The 17603-nt window shown below is 37.5% G+C and overlaps 1 protein-coding gene across 2 annotated transcripts in view; it reads right to left on the bottom strand.

Moving 5' to 3' along the window:
- The window catches only part of CBLB (Cbl proto-oncogene B), an 84217-nt gene that overhangs the window by 15561 nt on the left and 51053 nt on the right, over positions 1-17603 (bottom strand). For both annotated transcript variants that reach the window (XM_044441357.1, XM_044441358.1), the window contains exons 9-13: positions 16913-17044; positions 8611-8814; positions 5574-5759; positions 2653-3021; positions 2045-2139 (exon numbers count right to left, since the gene is read on the bottom strand). In XM_044441357.1, coding sequence (XP_044297292.1) covers positions 2045-2139; positions 2653-3021; positions 5574-5759; positions 8611-8814; positions 16913-17044 — 986 coding nt within the window. The remainder of the gene's footprint in view (positions 1-2044; positions 2140-2652; positions 3022-5573; positions 5760-8610; positions 8815-16912; positions 17045-17603) is intronic.

The following is a 17603-nucleotide window of genomic DNA, read 5'->3' as shown; positions in this document are numbered from 1 at the left end:
GCTGTAGGCATTACCACAAAACACCTAACCAGTGGAATGCTATAATGTCTAATCCCATGTCTATGGATCTTAGGCTGTATGTTAACAAGCCAAAAAAAGTATCCTATCTATTTTATATCATATCTATTGGACACTATAACTTATCTTTAATAAGATATAGTCTAATTCAACTAATTGCTGGCATGGCAATACAGCTAATGAGTCTTTGGACATATGTTTTTTGCAATGTTCAGTAGTTGCATCCTTTTAGGAGATACTTATTTCACAGATATACGTTGTACTTGAATGGGCTGTAATACTGATGTAGCCAGTCTTATGAATTATTGACTTGTTTCATTTCAATTAGGCTTGTGTTTTCTTAAAAAAATAGTCATGCTTCTGTAACTCTGGATATTTGCAGTTGTGCAAGTGAGGGAATTTGAAAGCTCAACTGGGGCAATGCCCTGGTGGGCACCTGATGCCAAGGACATTAATCCAAATCAGTTTTGCTTTGCTTTGCTTTCTGTTGACCTCCATAAAAAAGCAATCTCTCAAGAGAAAACAAAGGCATAGGTGATCTTTGCTTGTAAAAGAGTGATGGCATTTACACTACTCTTGTGGTAAGATACTCCATTTCTTTTTCCCTGTCAGTCATTTCCCTGAACATGTTGCACTTTTTCCTAACACTCTAGATGTTCAAGAAAGTGCAAAGTGTTTTTTCTGAGAAAAGGAGTTTTGACACCTAGTTGAGGACTTTTGATAGGGAAACTTAAAGTTTTGGACTGTTTGGACTGTGTTGGACCATGGATAACAATCCCAAACAAGAGATGGATTTTTAGGCATTCATGAAAAATAAGCTACCCTGCAGAAACCATGCTGGGCTTGGACAACACAACCCATCATGTCTGATCACCCTTGGTAGATTGTCATTTCATGCTGACCATACTGATTATAAACAGAAGCTGCCATGCTTGAACTGCACAGCAAGCCTAGCTTTTATGAGAACAAAAAACATATCAAATACACAAAGGAAAAGGTCATTTTTGCAAATATCAAACCTGATAAGCTGACACTGATTAGAACATTGCTATGCTATCTGTAAAGTCAGTCAATGTATAGGAACCCAGCAAATGAAGATCATATGTAAATACAGTATAAGCTATTTTTGTTCTACATCTCAGTATAGAAGCTTGGTAAAAGGACTGCCATGATACTCAAATCTATACTAGCATAAAAAATATTCCACATGTAAACATTTACTGCATATCGCCAGTATAAATTCAAAACAAGTATTAATAATACCCAGGCCACATCAGGGCAGTAGGAAATCCAGATAAAAACTGTGTCCAGCAGAAGACAGAAAAAGAATACTAATGAGCCTAAGAAAACACTTCTTTCAAATGCATAATAATGAAGTGTTTTCTTGGACTCATTGGTATGCATTTACCCAAAGTTCTCTTTTGCTTTTGCCTAACAGCTGAGTGTGGGTTGTGTTTTACCTATAAAATTAAAGAAAACAGTGCAAGCTCCATCTTCAGTTACAAAAAGCAAACCATAAGACCCACCCAATGGGGTCTAGAACAGGGCTTTCTTTGTCCTAGCAAGAGTACCTCCTTGAGAGCTATTTCAACAGGTTATATAAAAAAGTGTTACTTTGCTCATTCCTTCAATACTGATTGATGGGGAAATGGAAGAATGGAGAGTTCCAAGAGTTGTTTTTGAACTTAAGAGAATCTTCTGAATAGGCAAAGTTCACATTCTTACATGCTAATTCTGGTTGTACAGCAGTGTGCATGCACAACTAAATACATTTTTCTCTAGAACTTCACCAGAGAAAGAAAGATGCTCATATATAACCATGAATTTCTAGTCAAGAGAATTTGGTGAGACTACAGCATGGTATTTCACAGTAAGAATTTACCTAAACTTCTTATGTTAGCACATCCCACAGTCAATGTGGTATTGTAGTTTTTGAAAGAAACTTGTTTAAAGTTAGTGAAACTAATCGAGATAATTATGTTTTTATTCATACTTTGTATAATCAACATTTTAAAATTAAACTTACTTCATATTTGGCACAATTGAGGCAACTGGAAGAGGGGGTGAGAGTCGAGGGGGAACATCATATTCTTCATTACCTAGATGGCCATTTGAAAATATCTGAAAGAGATGGATTTCTCAGTAATCTTATTTGGTTATAATCTGCAAGTAAACATGTTAACTGAATTCCTTTGACAAATTTTGTATCTTCCTCTGGAATGCTCTGCATACATTCCCAACATATGCAAAAGTGCTCCTCTTCTAATTCTGATGCACTGTGTATGAAGTATGTACAATTGTAAATAACATCTATAAACATGTTTACAGATTTATCAATATTTATATGTATAATACAAAAGACATCTCAAAACCGTAAAATGGTGAAATAGAAAGCATTAGTAACAGTAAGCCATGATAAGAATAATTTGTAGTAAGAATTTATTTTCTTTAGAATTACCTTTTCCTTTTGACCCATTTTGACTAAACTTCAAATTAATTTTAACTTGTGCTATAAATGATAAGAGGTAGTGCCCCCATTTTTTACAGCATTGAAGAAATAATTAAAAAATGCACTTGGTTGTTGATACTATTAAATAAAATTAAGCTTCATGTATCATATTACTAATTCCTTACCTTGGCACCTTCTATAGGCAAATCGTGGCGTCTATGTTTTCGCAGAAACACAGGATCAGAACCCATGCAACAATGCCTTCCATTCATATTTGAACTTGCAGCGAGTCCAGGTTTGGGAGAAACATCACCACCTAATATTCGACATCCTACTATTTGGCTAGTTCCACACACTTCTCTGGGGCACCAGGCTTCAAGTGGAACAGGCTGGTCTCTGGAAGGCACACTTTCAGGATGATGCAAGTGTCTACTTAACCTACTATCTGGTGGAATGGGAGGAGGCCTATCTGGTGGAGGCGGAGGAGGATCTCGAATAGGAGGTGGTGGTGCAGGAAGAGGCTTGTCTTGCTTCCTCATCATACATGGAGAAGACTAGGGAATGCAAAGCAATATTAATTACATGTCACAAATAAGGCTGCATTATACATGGGCTTACTTTCAAAAAAAGTAATCAAGTTTTTAAAGCACTGGGGATTCAATCTCTAACTACAATGTTTTACAGATTATACCATCTACAAAGCAACTGTACCCCTGTCATTACAAGTAAAATGGTACTAATAATTAATGGCCGGAAGAGGAAATAGAAAACATCTCTTTCCTTTCTGGGCCCAACATATGTTTCTGCATCTTTAGCATTTATTGCCCAAAAGAATAAAATATTTGTATATTTACCTTCACAAATCACACAGTACTGAGCTTTTGTTAAAATCATCAGCATCAGAGCATAAAAATTACATTAAAATATTATGTGACTCAAACTAAGAAATAATATTTAAAAATAATACCGCCTCATCAAAAAAGTCATGTGGGATATAAAACCATTTGTTATTAATTTCTAAGAGAAACAACAGTTCATCTATTTTCTAAGTATAGCACATCATGTTTATCATCTCAAATTAATGTCTGTGCTCATTGTTGTGACAAGAAATGCTGACCCTTCAATGCCAGTTTAAATGAGAGAGCTAATTAAAATTATGAAAGCAATAAGGAAACATTTTACATATTTTGTTTCTTATGCAACTAAAATTAAAATTAATTTGTAAATAGAACTGCCAAGTCTGAAAACAAGCACTGATAAAGTAAATTGTGTGTTATCACTAGGCATTAACATACATACAGAAACAGACTCATTAACTGAGTTTTCAAAGTATGCTTTAACATTCAATTAAAAATCTAATTTTACTGGGTGTGCTAATTACAAGACAATAGTGCTCATGCATCAGGAAGAATGGTTTTCCTTGACTACTTGCTTTATGTTGACTGTTATTTCTATCTGAAAGTAAGCATATTTGTGAAATAATACTTTCACTGATTAAAGACATTAATAGTTTACTACAGGTACAAATTATAACTATAGCTTCCCTTTTAAAAAATAATAAATATGGCCCTAAATCTCTTTCCCCTTGTCACAACGTCTGCATTTTCCTACATGTTTGAATACCTTAAAAATTACAATAGGTATCTTCTGAAGGCAGTGTAATTTATATGAAATTAAAATAATGAAATTTCCTAGTATTTTTCCTTGCTGTTTATTTTTGCAAATTAAAATTAAAAGTAGCAACTTCATTAGTATGTGCGCGCACACGTGCGCACATGTGCATACACACACACACACACACGGCATATAAAGACTGCATTGCTTAAAACTGGCTGGGATAAGGCATGGTAATAGAATAGCACAGAAAAGGCAAATACTAATTAGAATGGAGAGAGTCATTGGGGAACACATATCAAAATATATCCCAGGAATGGCCAAACTGACGCTTGCAAACTGCATGTAGCTCTTTCAGTTTATTCAGGTGGCTTGCCACTTGCCACTTGCTGCTGTCACCCATGGGCACCCTTTGTAGCTTTCAAGCAGCTGACATTTACTGTACGTGGCTCTTCCATTCAGCAAGTTGGCCACCCCTGTTATATCCTAATGTCCATCTGAATGTATATTCTGAAATATGTTTATTGTTATAATAATTGAAGATTTAACTATAGCTGTGAGGAGAACCCCAAGTTTACAGTAAAATTGACTCTCATCCTAGCCCTTCATGCAACTCACACAGAGAAACGGTGGTCCTATAAAACAGGAGAATTGAAGGAAAGAAAATAGGCCTCTGAAAAAAAAGCAGTATTTTATCAGTGGCCTTCTGAGTTATCAGTTTTGTATAGGCATGGATGTATTGAAATGGAGGCTGAACAGTCCAGAGTTACAATGCAATATAACAATTTCTTTGCCAAATGCATACAAATGTGCAATGCCTTGACACAGGAGCACTCTTTAATTCTTGTTCTTGCAAATGCATAGAATGTTGGACTGAAGGGAGGGCATGAAATGTGGAGAATAAGGGAGGACAACTTGGTTGGCTGATGGCTAATAAAATGAGAAAAACAGAGAAGGCAAATGAGAGGAGAAGGTGGTCTTGGGCAGCTCGTAAAAAAGTCAAGGGGACAGAAGTGCAATAAAGAATCCAAATACAAAAGTAGAGCACAGTAAGATCAACTTTCAACACTAGCACACCAGTAACACTAAACAACAATGCCAGAACCAACAAAAAAGGAAACAATTACTACTGGCTTAATGACAATAATGTACTTGAATGTTTATGTGTCACTTCTATTTGATCTGCATTGTTATCTTTTAAAAATGTAATTATGTGTTGAAAACAAAAAGTTGTCAGCAAAATTATAGCTAATCGTCCTCTGCTTGTCCTTTTTATAGAACATGGTGCATTGAATCACTATTCTGACTCCAGTCCATTGTGCTGTGATGCAGTTTGATTTTATGGTAGCATTTTCAGAGATTACCTAAGCGGAGCTTAAAAAGTCCTTGGTGCGCCCATGGGCATCACACAGGCAAACACTTTAGAGCTCTCCAATTTTCTTGGAAGATGAACTTAAAATATAATCAAAATGCTTGATTAAATAGGATTTACCTTTGGTGAACTAGTAGGGCTGGCACATGGGGAGCGAGCAACTCCCTTCTGAATTAGATCTAGTCGAGGAGGCACTGGAGGGAGGTTAAGATGGGACCCTTGTAGGGGATCAGGAAGTGGCTTTCTCCTTTGAGCAAGTGGAGAAGATCCTGGAGATGTCACAGGGGAATTCTGTCTTTCATTACACTGCAAGGTGAAGCATTCATAAGGGTTACAAGATATTTTCATTGATTAATGAGACAGTGTATGTGAATCTTATTAACTAGGCACCCTTCAAGAACTACGTTAGCTCTTTGATACTGTGTGCACACAATTTATCATGAAAAATAGAAAATCATTACTTTTACACCTAAAATGTATCAGGAAAGCAGTGCAAAGAAAAGGAAAGCAAAAATCCAAATGTAGGAATGTGGAGAAATTAATTTACTTAACTTTTTAATATGAACTCATCTAATTCACATTTCTCAAATTAGCTTTCAACTGAAACACAATTATCCTCTGCTTTTTACAGTTATTCAAATATTGCAGTTAAGATTTCTCAATAAAATATGTGCACATGAGGAAAGAAGCGTAGATTCATGAAGATAGTATAGGGAAATACGTATATTAGGGAAAGGTGCTTGAAAATGCATATATTAGTGGGAAATTGTATCTATTAATTGGAAATGCACGCACACTTTAAAAAACCAGAATTTAAAACAGATAGATTTCTCCATCCTTGGTTAAGTTAGAAGAGTAACAGTTTTGTAAAATAATTAAGGAAAAAATAATTACAATTTACTACTATACCAGAGCGAAAGCATTTAGTGCATCAAAATTAAACAAATTCATTTGCCTGCAGCAACCACTGAAATAGGGTAGTAAGTTCTACTTATTTCAATGAATTTTTTATTCCTTTTAAGTATGCTGAAGATTTTAGCCTTAATAGTATTCAATGTATTTTTAGGGTAGTATCACACAGTTCAGTATAACTTTGCTCATACTAGTTGTGCTAGTTCTGGGTTATATTTAGTGTTAAGTTTACAGAAAAATTACAAGAAACTTCTATTCTGCTAGCTATGGCAAACAATTCTTAGTCCAATAAAATTCTAATGAGTTAGCAATGCCTTGTAGAATGGCTGTGGTATTGTTTGCCCTACTGTATACAAACCTATACTTTCACAAATACTGTGTCCAAATGAAAGAAATGCCAAGAGGCATGGAAAAATGTCTTTCAAGGAAAAGCCGGAGGAACTGTTTACCTGTGATGCTGAGAAACAGTTGTGATGGCTTTCCACAGGTGATTTATTGATTCCTGTAAGCTAAATATTTTTAAAATTCAAAAATGGTTTGTTGTCATCACTCTAGGATCTTGTCTACTACCTAAAGTGTCTTTTATTCTGCAAACAGCTGGCATGAGCACTGGACTTTGTGTTCAGGCTCCTGATGCTACCATGCTAACTACCTTGTTTTTATTGTAATGGAAGTTTACAATCTGTGTGTCCTCTGCACCTTAAGAGAATCACTAAGAGCTACCCTTATGCTAGTATGCAAACAATGGCCTTTGTATTGCTACCACAATCAAACAAGTAACTTAAATGAACTAGTCTAGTATTTTGACTGGAAATATGGGGTTAAAATCAGTAATATTCTAAGCTGTCCCATTCATTTTAGTCTAAATAGATACAACTCAGTACAATCTAATACAGAAGTTTTACTCTCTTAAGATAGCTCAGCAGGTTGAGATACCACACAGAATCCATCAAGGTCAATAGCATTCTGAGAATTCTCACTAATGGGTTCTTCAGAAGATTGGCCTTTGTTATATTTAACTCCCTAGCTCAAATTTAGTGAAGAATCCAGGAACCTCTAAAAGACTACTGTTCATTCTAGAAGTGAAGTTACAGATTCTTTTGCTTAATTTCAAGCTATTTATGTGCAAATACGTTTCTTTCTGCTCTTTGTCTGAATTTTTTTTGAGAATGGTTATATTATCACCATTAATTTCATTTCTATACTGCCATATAGCTGAAGTTATACTGGGGCTTGATACACACATACACACTCAGTTACATGGCTTTGCTTAGAAAGCTGCCCACTCCCTGTGATCTACTCCTATGTACTAGAAATACCCCTGAGGTTTAGCTCATGTTTCCAGGAGGCCTTGTGCTTCCCTCTTCACTTGTACCTATGTGCCTTCTATTCCACATAGATTCACTATCTTATATACTGATACAGAGGTATATACCCTGTGAAGCATCCATTGCTACATTAAGGAAACAGTCTCTTCAGTGGTATCTTCCAGCCCACATTGCCAAATTTCAGGGACCACCAAAGGCCTCTGTACTGCAGGTGTCCACAACATTGGATCCGTATCACTCACAGTGGAAAGTAAATGGTGGGGCCATAGCAGTGCCATTTTAAACTTTCTAGTTTACCATCTGAAAGCATTTTGCCAATGTTTTGTGAGACCAACACACACCATGTCTTGCTGACTTAATTGGTTTTTGTTATTTTCCTAAGGAATTTTTCTCCCTTTCATCCCATACATGAACATGGATACAATCAAAGAAAAGAAGTAGCAATAAATTAATGATAGAAAATGGAAAGTAGTTTTCACAAAACAAAGACTTTTTTTAGACTGACCCTTGATTCCCCCCTACCCCCGCTGAAGATTGACCATGGTAACTGTATGGCATAGTACTTGGCACCAGGTGAAGAAACAACAGGGTAAGCAGATACGTCTACGTCGTGCCTGTGGAAGTACCTTGCTGCCTACTGTTAGAAACATGTTTATGTTTAGAAACACTGTTATTTTTAGATGGTGCCAAATATTGAAAATAATATCCAAAAGATCAGGGTGAGAAATCAAACTTGATTACAACTAATGAATTTACAGTGATTTTACTCTTAACTACAGTTTTACCATTCTGCAAAAATGAACTACTTGAGCACCAACGTTTAACACAAATCATTATTAACTGTGGATATAGTTAAAAGACTCCTCTGACACCTGCAAACTTCTTTTTAAATAGCGTATTTGAGAAAAATCATATACCTTTCGTACAGAAGCCAATCGATTCATCATTAAAGATTCTTCTCTGTCATCATCATCATCCAAGTCAAGCATGGGTATACTAAAACTATCCATAATGCTGCAGCATCTTGTGTTTTCATCTCTGGGGTCAAATGGGTCTACAATTATTGGTTCAGTCCCTTTGATTTCACAGCGGCAGAAAGGACATCCCTGACCATCAGACTCCTGTATATGTGAAAAAAACAAACCATTTGCAGAGCACAATGTTTTTGTTTGTATATTCTTCTGCATAAAAGGTACTCAGGATAAGGAAAGTGGGTTAACAGAATTTTACAAGACAAACATTTTCATTATTTCTAAAATAAAATAAAATAAAATAAGAAATAGTAAGAAAACCAATTGAATACTTAATTTATTAAAAATGGTATTGTGGTTATTTTGCCTTTCAGGCTTGCCTTTCTATGCTAGTTTAGCTGTAACTCTGAACTTATACGTCTTACTGATGTCTCATGGCATTGTGAATAAATATACCAATAGGAACCTTTACTATTTACTAAAAATCCAAGAAAGGTCAAGAGTATTTCATATTAATGGATTTCCACAAAATCTCTAAGCAATTAAAAGCACAAAATCTAATAGCTTTCAAAAGGTCATATTCATTTACCTTGCACATATACATCATTGGCATTATGCTAGCTAAAATGTTGAAGAGAATAAACAAAATTTACCCAATCTTTGTTTCATTATTTTTTATATTTAAGTTTAGAGTTTAATTTTACATTTACAGAACACAACTGAGTCAATTTAAGACTGAAAGAACAAGAGTAGTAATTAATGTCACTCTTTTGTCAGTGGTGGGCAAGCTTTCTGGGATATTCCGAAGGAAGACAGGAGGCTGCACACGTGCATGCTCATACACAAATATAATCCTTGCCAGTTTCAGTATTTTCCAATCAAGAATACAAAACACAGCCAAATTTGTATACATGCCTATTGGGAACCCCAGTGGAATGGGGACCAGACATGCACAGGACAGTTCAGTAATTCTGTACTCAGAAGTAGGCATCAGGATCCCAAGGAGAGGTGGTCTCCTTCAGTGGTAAGTTTAGAAACTGTTCTAATCTTGAGATCTTCTGAACTGACTGGGAATAACAATAATTTATTGGCATTTAAAGTTTAAACCCTCTGGTAAAGATTAGGTTATTTAAACTTTACATGACTTTTAATTGTTCTCATTTCCAGTTGCTGTTCCCAGCACTCTTCACGGTGGTGTTTTTCCTGAAGCCTAGCTTATCTGCTATTCTTCAGAGTACAGTCGGCAAGAACTGCACACCCTGCAACTATGTACCACTGCATTATGGAATGTATCAGAATCTAATGTTTAGGATAAGAAAAATATACAAAGAATTAATTATTCTACAAACTAGCACAGACCTTAAATTACTGTTGCTGCCATTTGCTGGGGTCTGACTTTGCCTGTGGAACTTCTGACTGGTCTTCTTATAGATTTCAACAAAGTGCCAGTTCACTCCGAGTTGCAACAACCTTTGGAGCTAGGACATAGAAAGCATGCCACTACTGTTCTGGGTCACTTTCAATCACAACTGGCAAGAAGAGGAAGCTCTACAAAGGTGCACGGCAAGTTGTCATCTAGTGCTGCTCCTGCTGCTGCTGCCTTGCTGGTGTCTGACCTCACCTGTGCAACTAACTAACTGGCCTCCTTGCAGACTCAGGTTCAGCAAAGTGTTACCCTACTCCCACCTACAATATTTGGGAAAATGGAACTAGGCCCCAGTAGAGGTACCACTAAAGGAGCAACATCAAAGCAGGCTGCCCTTTTTAGGAAGTCACTTTCAGGTGCTACGAGGGTAAGGGCTGCTCTCCCTGAAAGCTCTCTCTCTGTTACGAGGGTGAGGGATGCTTCCTCTGAAGTCTGGCCTGCACGACTGCCTTCTAGAGGCACCATGAATGGATAACTGCAGTATTTAACATTAAAAATATGTCTCTCAAAGAAACAGAAAGAAGTTGGGAGTTAGGAACAGCTATTATAGAGGGCAGGGGCAGATATAGGGGGAGGGGTCAGCAACCCCATAATGTACAATATTAAGGTGTAGACTGTCCCTATATTGTCCCATAATCAATTAATATGAATGGCTCTGGCAAGAAAACCCCAGATTGAAACTGCTGCTGATAAATGCCAGATCAGTGAGTAATAAAGCAACTGCAATGCAGGACTTGATCCTGGATGAACATGCTGATCTGGCCTGCATCACAAAGACCTGCTTGGATGCAGCTGTGCTTGGTAGGAGAGGGGAGGGGGACTCTCACAGCTATACCCGCCAGGATTCTGTCCAGCAGCAGGCAAGACCAGGGGGCTGGGGAATTGATGTGGCATGGTCTATCAGAATTCTGTCCTCTGTCCAGCTGCCCCATCTGCCATGACCACCACAGGTCTGTCCCAATGGTATCTGGCTCTGCCCGTATTGCTGGATCTTGTTTTCTCTACTGGATGGGGTGATAGTGACCTGAGTGTGAAGGAGCTGTCTGTTGCCATGGGCAGATCACTATCTGGTAGCGTTTAGACTTACTGGTGCTCAGAACTTCTGCAGGATCCACCCTAGCTGATGGATGCAAATGGTTTCCTCAGAGGCTTTGGGGATTTTTTTTTGTTGCCTTGGCTGGAGACTTTGTCAAAGTCCTAGTCGATCTCTGGAATGAAGAAATGACCAGGGCAGTAGACACAATAGTGCCTGCGTGCATTCTCACATGGACTAGAGACACTTGATTACTCTGGTTTTCTAGAGAGTTGGTGGCAATGAAACAAGTGAGACAGCAGTTAGAGAGATGCTAGCTGAAAACGTGGAATGAACATGACTGAATACAGACTAGAGCCTATTTGAAGGCCTACTCTGTGGTGATATGAGCAGCACAGAAGAGATTCTTTGCAGTGGTATTGAGATAATGCATCTTTTATACACTAATATGGCAGGAGGACTCTATAATGTGAAACAGGCTTCCTGGCTCCTCTGTGTGGAGAAAAGGTTAAGACTTCAACATTTAAGTGTTATAATTTCTGGTGACAACTCAGCAGACATCTGGAAGATGGAGATGAAAAGTTACTCCCTTTGTGATGTACTTGTGGGAGTTATCAGAATCATGGACTCAAGGATGCCAGAGATGGCAGAGCTAAATTACTCATGACTGGCAGCTGGAGCAAATGTGTGACCTCAAAGGATTGGGAGATAGGAGAATGGAACAGCATTTTGTTCCTTTTTGGGGGCTTTATTCTTCTGCCTACTATTCATGCTGAAGAATCCTGGGATGTCTTGCATGCTACAACCCTGCGGATGGTAGATATTTTGTTAGAGGGAGGTCAGCTACAGGGAGCATACATCTTCTTTTGTTGAAACAGTGAGCTGCCTTGAGTTCATTAGGAACAGGTGGGATATAAATACAAGAACAACTTTGTCTAGTATATACAACTAAAGTTCAGCCTTATGGTCATCCTACATAATAATTATTATTACTAATATAATGTATTTATATCCTGTCTTATTTCCTCTTGTGAGAAACTCAGTATACTTCAGTATACTGCCATACTTCCATTTTGCTCTCACAACAAAACGACTGAGAGCTTAGGCTGAGAGTGAACGACTGCTCCAAAATTACCCAGTAGTTTCATGGCCAATTGAGGACTAGTGCCCAGATTTCCCAGGTGCCTAGTTCAACACTCTACCATACCACATTAGTGCAGTAAACCGTAAAACCATGATGAGGAGGAAGATGAAACAAGCTTCTCAGGAATAGTTTGTCTGGTGATCCAGGAATAAGGAAGAAAAAAGAAGACGGACAGCAGCAACCACTACTCTGGGTAGTGATGGATAGCAGCAGTGGCTGTTATTTGCCACCAATACTACCCAGCAATACAGATGGTTAGTTTATTGCTGAATGACAAGAGCAGTGATGATAAAAAACAGTAATAAATGCTCTTTTGGATTGGTGTCCTGGGCCCAAGGACACCAATCCAATCATCTTGCCCTACATTCCTTTTGTGAAAAAAAAGCACATTTGCTGAGATTTGTATTGTTTGATTCCAACCCTGAGACTTCAAGAATTACCATTTCTTTCTTCTCTTTGTATGTTTGGTAAGAACTACTGAATAACCTATTGGTAACTGTGAGAATGTAACTTTTCATCTCCATCTTCAAAATTTCTGATGCAAGTGCAGCATATTGACTGCAATCCCTCATTCAGTCATAATAGCAGCCAACAACTGCAAGAGAGATAAATGGGAGGGGAAAGGATATCATTAGGTTTTCTCATTTCATCCTGTTAATGACTTGGGCCAATTTCTATTTAGATGTGTATGTGTAGCTTAAAATCTGAGAAGTAATATTTTAAAGCAAGTTATTTGCAGGTTTAGCACTCAAGTTATTTTGCCCCACTTGAAGCTATTACAGAACCATTAGTCTTCTGATCCTCTAATATAATTGCACATGTACATAAATACCTTTGTTCATGTAAATAGACTTTTCCCAGTGTTGGTGAACTGGTCATATGACAGAGCATTCAACTTTATATAACCTTGTTGGCTAAGAAGTTGGGACAGAACTATACCCTAGAATTTTTACAAATTAGATACATATTTATTTATATTTCTACTACATATATAGCCTAGCTTACTTCCTCTTGTAGAGAATCCAGCCAATTTAGACAGCCATCCTTGACTTAGAAGCCGCAAGTAAAGACAGACTGTGTAACACGTAAGAAGCATGCAGCAAGAACTATGAAAAATCCTAATTAAATCCGCAATAGGGCAATTAGGATAAATGAGGTTGTCAAAATTAGTACTTTTGGGTTCTCCCAGCTAACTATTTGGTGACATTTTGCTTGATCTTGCTAAAAATGATAATGCTCTACTGTGGATTCTAATTTATTTTTAAATGGGTGAACAACTAACCCTGAACAGATCCCATGAAAGCCCTCATTTTTACTGCTAATTCAACTTGAATATTGATGAACAGAAGAAGTTTCTTGATTTTTAACAAAAGTTCAGTGGGGAAACTTTCTGATCACTTATTGAGAAGAAATCCAAGCAGTTTCTCACAGATTTTCATGAAGCTGCTTTGATAACAAGCATCAGGAGCTTCTCTCCTGCTGTTTCTGTGCTTATTCAATCTGCTGTCCAGATTCAATGAAACTCACTCTTGTGCCATCCAATAATGGAAGAGTGCTTGGAAAAGAGGCAGGATTTCTTTCCCCCTTCCAACAACTTGATCTGAGCTTTAACTTGAATAAGAAAGAAAAACTATCAAACAAGGAAGCAGTTTCTCCTGTTGTGTTTAAAAAAGTTACCTCCATGCACACAGGTCAAGACACTACTTTTCTTTGGGAAAGAAGTCTTCCATCACAGAATATTTTAAACCCAGTTGGAAAGAGTCATGCACTTGTCTTTTTTGCTGCCTTTGTACCATAACACAAATAAGATAAATCTTTACCTCTTTTGGCAGCAATCTACACTTGCCAGAAGAATTGGTGGTGAGGAAAATTAAACCAAGTAGTATTTGTGGATCACTACTCAGTATCTACAAATTTCTCAATTTAAAAGAGTCCAGCAAACAACTGATTAAAAGTAAAAACAGTCAATAAATTCTCTTTGAAAGGATAAATTGTAGTTCTTAGAAGACTGAGCAACAATGTCCTAACTGGGGCAAACCCATGAAGAGTTGTAGGAGTTTTTTAAGAACAGCTGTGTGGTTTTAAAAAGTTTTAAGAGATTTGACTTTCAGAACTGCATGATTTAAAATAACTTTTAAATGTTAATCAAAATCTTAGGGATTATCATTTAAGAAAATATAATTTATTAATCCTTTATTCTCAAGAATCAACACACGCTCCCATATCCTAACCGCAAGCTAATAGTCTTCCTCCTTATATTTACATATCACAGCTAGCCACAAGAAATGTTAAATTGTCTAAATGTAAATTATAGATCTTTAGCTGAACTTGGTTAAAGAAGACAATAAACAAAGTTTCTTCTGTACAGGTGTATTTAAATACTGACTGGCTTTGATCGTCAGCCTAAAGCTATGGCTATCATCAACCCTACAACAGCCCTAAACTCAGGAGTGTTCTCTCTGACCTTGCACTTAATTCTGGAGGCATAGGGAATATTTCTGAAACCAAAAGACAAGTTAGACAAACCTCAACATGCAATTCACTTTGTCCGGACAGCGAGCATGAACTACACTAGCAAATTGTAGATTTCTGTTCCAGGCCTTTAAATGAGGAATGATTGTATACAAATGCATATAAAAATACATACACATATAAACTTATGGTACAACATTACATGTATGCACAATTCGTCATATACACCTATTTAAATGACAAAGAACTCACTACTTTAAAGAATAAAAGGTAAAGGTTTCCCTATGACATTAAATTCCCTATGACTTCCTGACCGTCAGGACCCCGAGGGTGTGGAATGGGCTTCTACGAGAGGTCGTTGAGGCCCCATCGGTGTGGGTGTTCAAGGATAGGCTGGACGTTCACATGTTGGGCATGTCGTGAGCGGAGCCAGCTGGTGCCGGAGGTCAGACTAGATGGCCTGGGAGGCCCCTTCTGACTCGCGCTGTTTTCTATGTTTCTAAAGTCCAGTCATATGTTTGTCTGTAAGGGGTGGTGCTCATCTCCGTTTCCTAGCCGAAGGAGCCAGAGTTTGTCTGCAGACAGTTTCTGTGGTCATGTGGCCAGCACGACTGAACACCAAAGTGGTGTTATCTTTCCACTGAAGTGGTGCCTTTTATCTACTTGCATTTGTATGCTTTTGAACTGCAAGGCTGGCAGGAGCTGGGACAAGGCATGGGAGCTCACCCCTTGGGAGCTCACCCCTTCTGCAGATTTGAACTGTTGACCTTTCAATCAACCAGCCCAGCAGCTCAGCAGTTTAACCCACTGCGCCACAGCATCCAACACTTTAAAGAATAGCCTCCTCTTATTTACCTTACACATTACCCAAAGTTGGTTTCTTCTACTAAAGAAAATGTTACAGAGCATTGTCCTTCAGAACAAAATATCTTCAGTACATGTTTTACATTCATTCATGTTTTAGAGTAACTTATTTTATTAAGAATCACAGATACTTCACAGTTAGGAGAAAAAGGACTAGAAATCTCTCCTTAGGCATGTCTAATGAGCCTTTATGACAGCAATTAAGCACTAACCATGGGCAAGTAGCAACTGACACTTCCACAGTACGTTCCCTTCATTAACTCATTAATTATACAGAAGTTAAATCTGTAATGAAGTTTGGCTAAACAGGATAATGAAAGAAAAATCACAACACTTCATTTTTCATTAAAGATTAACTTGCTAAAGGTTACACTATACTGGGACACATAGAAGGGCATACAGATCCCATGCCCAAAACCAAACCCAAACCCTAACCCAACACATATGATGACAAAATATGCACTTTTACTTCATGATTTTTTAAAAACTGCTCCACCAAATAATGTAGTTGGTTGTGCATTCCTCATTAGACCCCTGGGGTGGGGGGTTGCTTCAGTCCCACTATTCTATAGCCTTTGTCAGAATACAAATTATTTAATCCTTCTGATTCTGCTAGACAATCAGAAGACTAGAACTTACAAAGTATGCTAAAAACAGAATCTAAAATTTATTCACACTATATCAATGCTCATCTTCACCTGGGCTTTTTTTTGCTAGCTCAGCTTCTTTTAACTAAATTCCTAGAGTACTGACCACTTATTTGGATAGACTCAACCACTACAGCAGCCTTGTGCTTTCCAGACACATTTGGACTGCAACATTCAGAATTCCTAGTCAATGGCCCTCTTGGGAATTCTGGGAGTTGTGGTCCAAATGCCTCTGAAGGCCACCAGGTTGGGGAAGACTGCACTACAGTATAACTCTTTATTCAACAGCATATGCCCAATAAATAAGTTTTTCATTCACTGCCTGCTACACACCCTCCTTTGCTTCCAACAAACACGTCATACCTCCTTTGAGTCATATTATTGAGTAACCATTACCAAGCATCTGACCATTGACCATTTGGCTTCTTGTTTAATCTTGCATGAAATATCAGCCTAAGGAATTCTGCATTAATCTTTTAATAAGGGAAAGCTATGTGAAAGTGGAAATGAAAATATCTCTGGAATTGATAGTGCTGAAACGCTCATAAAATTATCAATGGAAAACAACAGCAACAAACAATTAGGGGGAAAATCTTGTAGCTTACTGAACAGCTGGAACAACCTATATACATATTTAGTTAAAGAATAAGAAGACAACTTACCTGCCATGCTGTGAGGCAAGACGTGCACATCAGATGCCCACAAGGCTCAATCTTCACATCTTTGTCATTCTCTGCACAAATTTTACAAAGCTGGAATGTGGAACCCATTTCACAGTACAATTCATATTGTTCCTGAAAATAAAACTATTGCATTTTAGTGGCTCTCCAGAATGATATTTTAATAAAGTTTAAGAACTATTTCACTTCAAGTGATGTTGTTTTTTTAAATAACCAATACAATATTAAGAAAATCTATTTCTGAAAAATTCGTATGATAAAATATAAAACATACTTAATACCATTTTTAAAAATCTTAACTGCTCTTCTAGAAGCAATTCCATTTATATACTTTATTTAGCTAATGTCCTCTCTGTCCTGTCCCCGTCTCACACACCACACACACATATTATAACCAGAGTTTTATTGAGAGCTCAAACCCTAATACATTACTCTCAATCTGACTGGGTCAACTCATAATGGCCATGGTGTCTGAACCAAGAGCACTTCCTGCAAAGTGACCTATCTGGGGGCAAAAAGCCACACCAACTTGTGGTTTGTTCTAGAAATTGTTGAACCGATTACAGACTGTCATGCTGTCTAAACATGGGATTCTGATTTCAGGCTGAGTTGCTCAAATTAATTTTTTCTTCTTCATGATTTCACCTTAACCTTTGCCAGTGATATCCCTTCC

The sequence above is a fragment of the Varanus komodoensis genome, unplaced genomic scaffold (assembly GCF_004798865.1).
Source record: "Varanus komodoensis strain SLA01 unplaced genomic scaffold, ASM479886v1 scaffold4, whole genome shotgun sequence".
In the NCBI taxonomy this organism is placed as follows: Eukaryota; Metazoa; Chordata; class Lepidosauria; order Squamata; family Varanidae; genus Varanus; species Varanus komodoensis.
The sequence above is the reverse complement of the archived record's forward strand: the minus strand, read 5'-3'. Positions and strand labels throughout refer to the sequence as shown.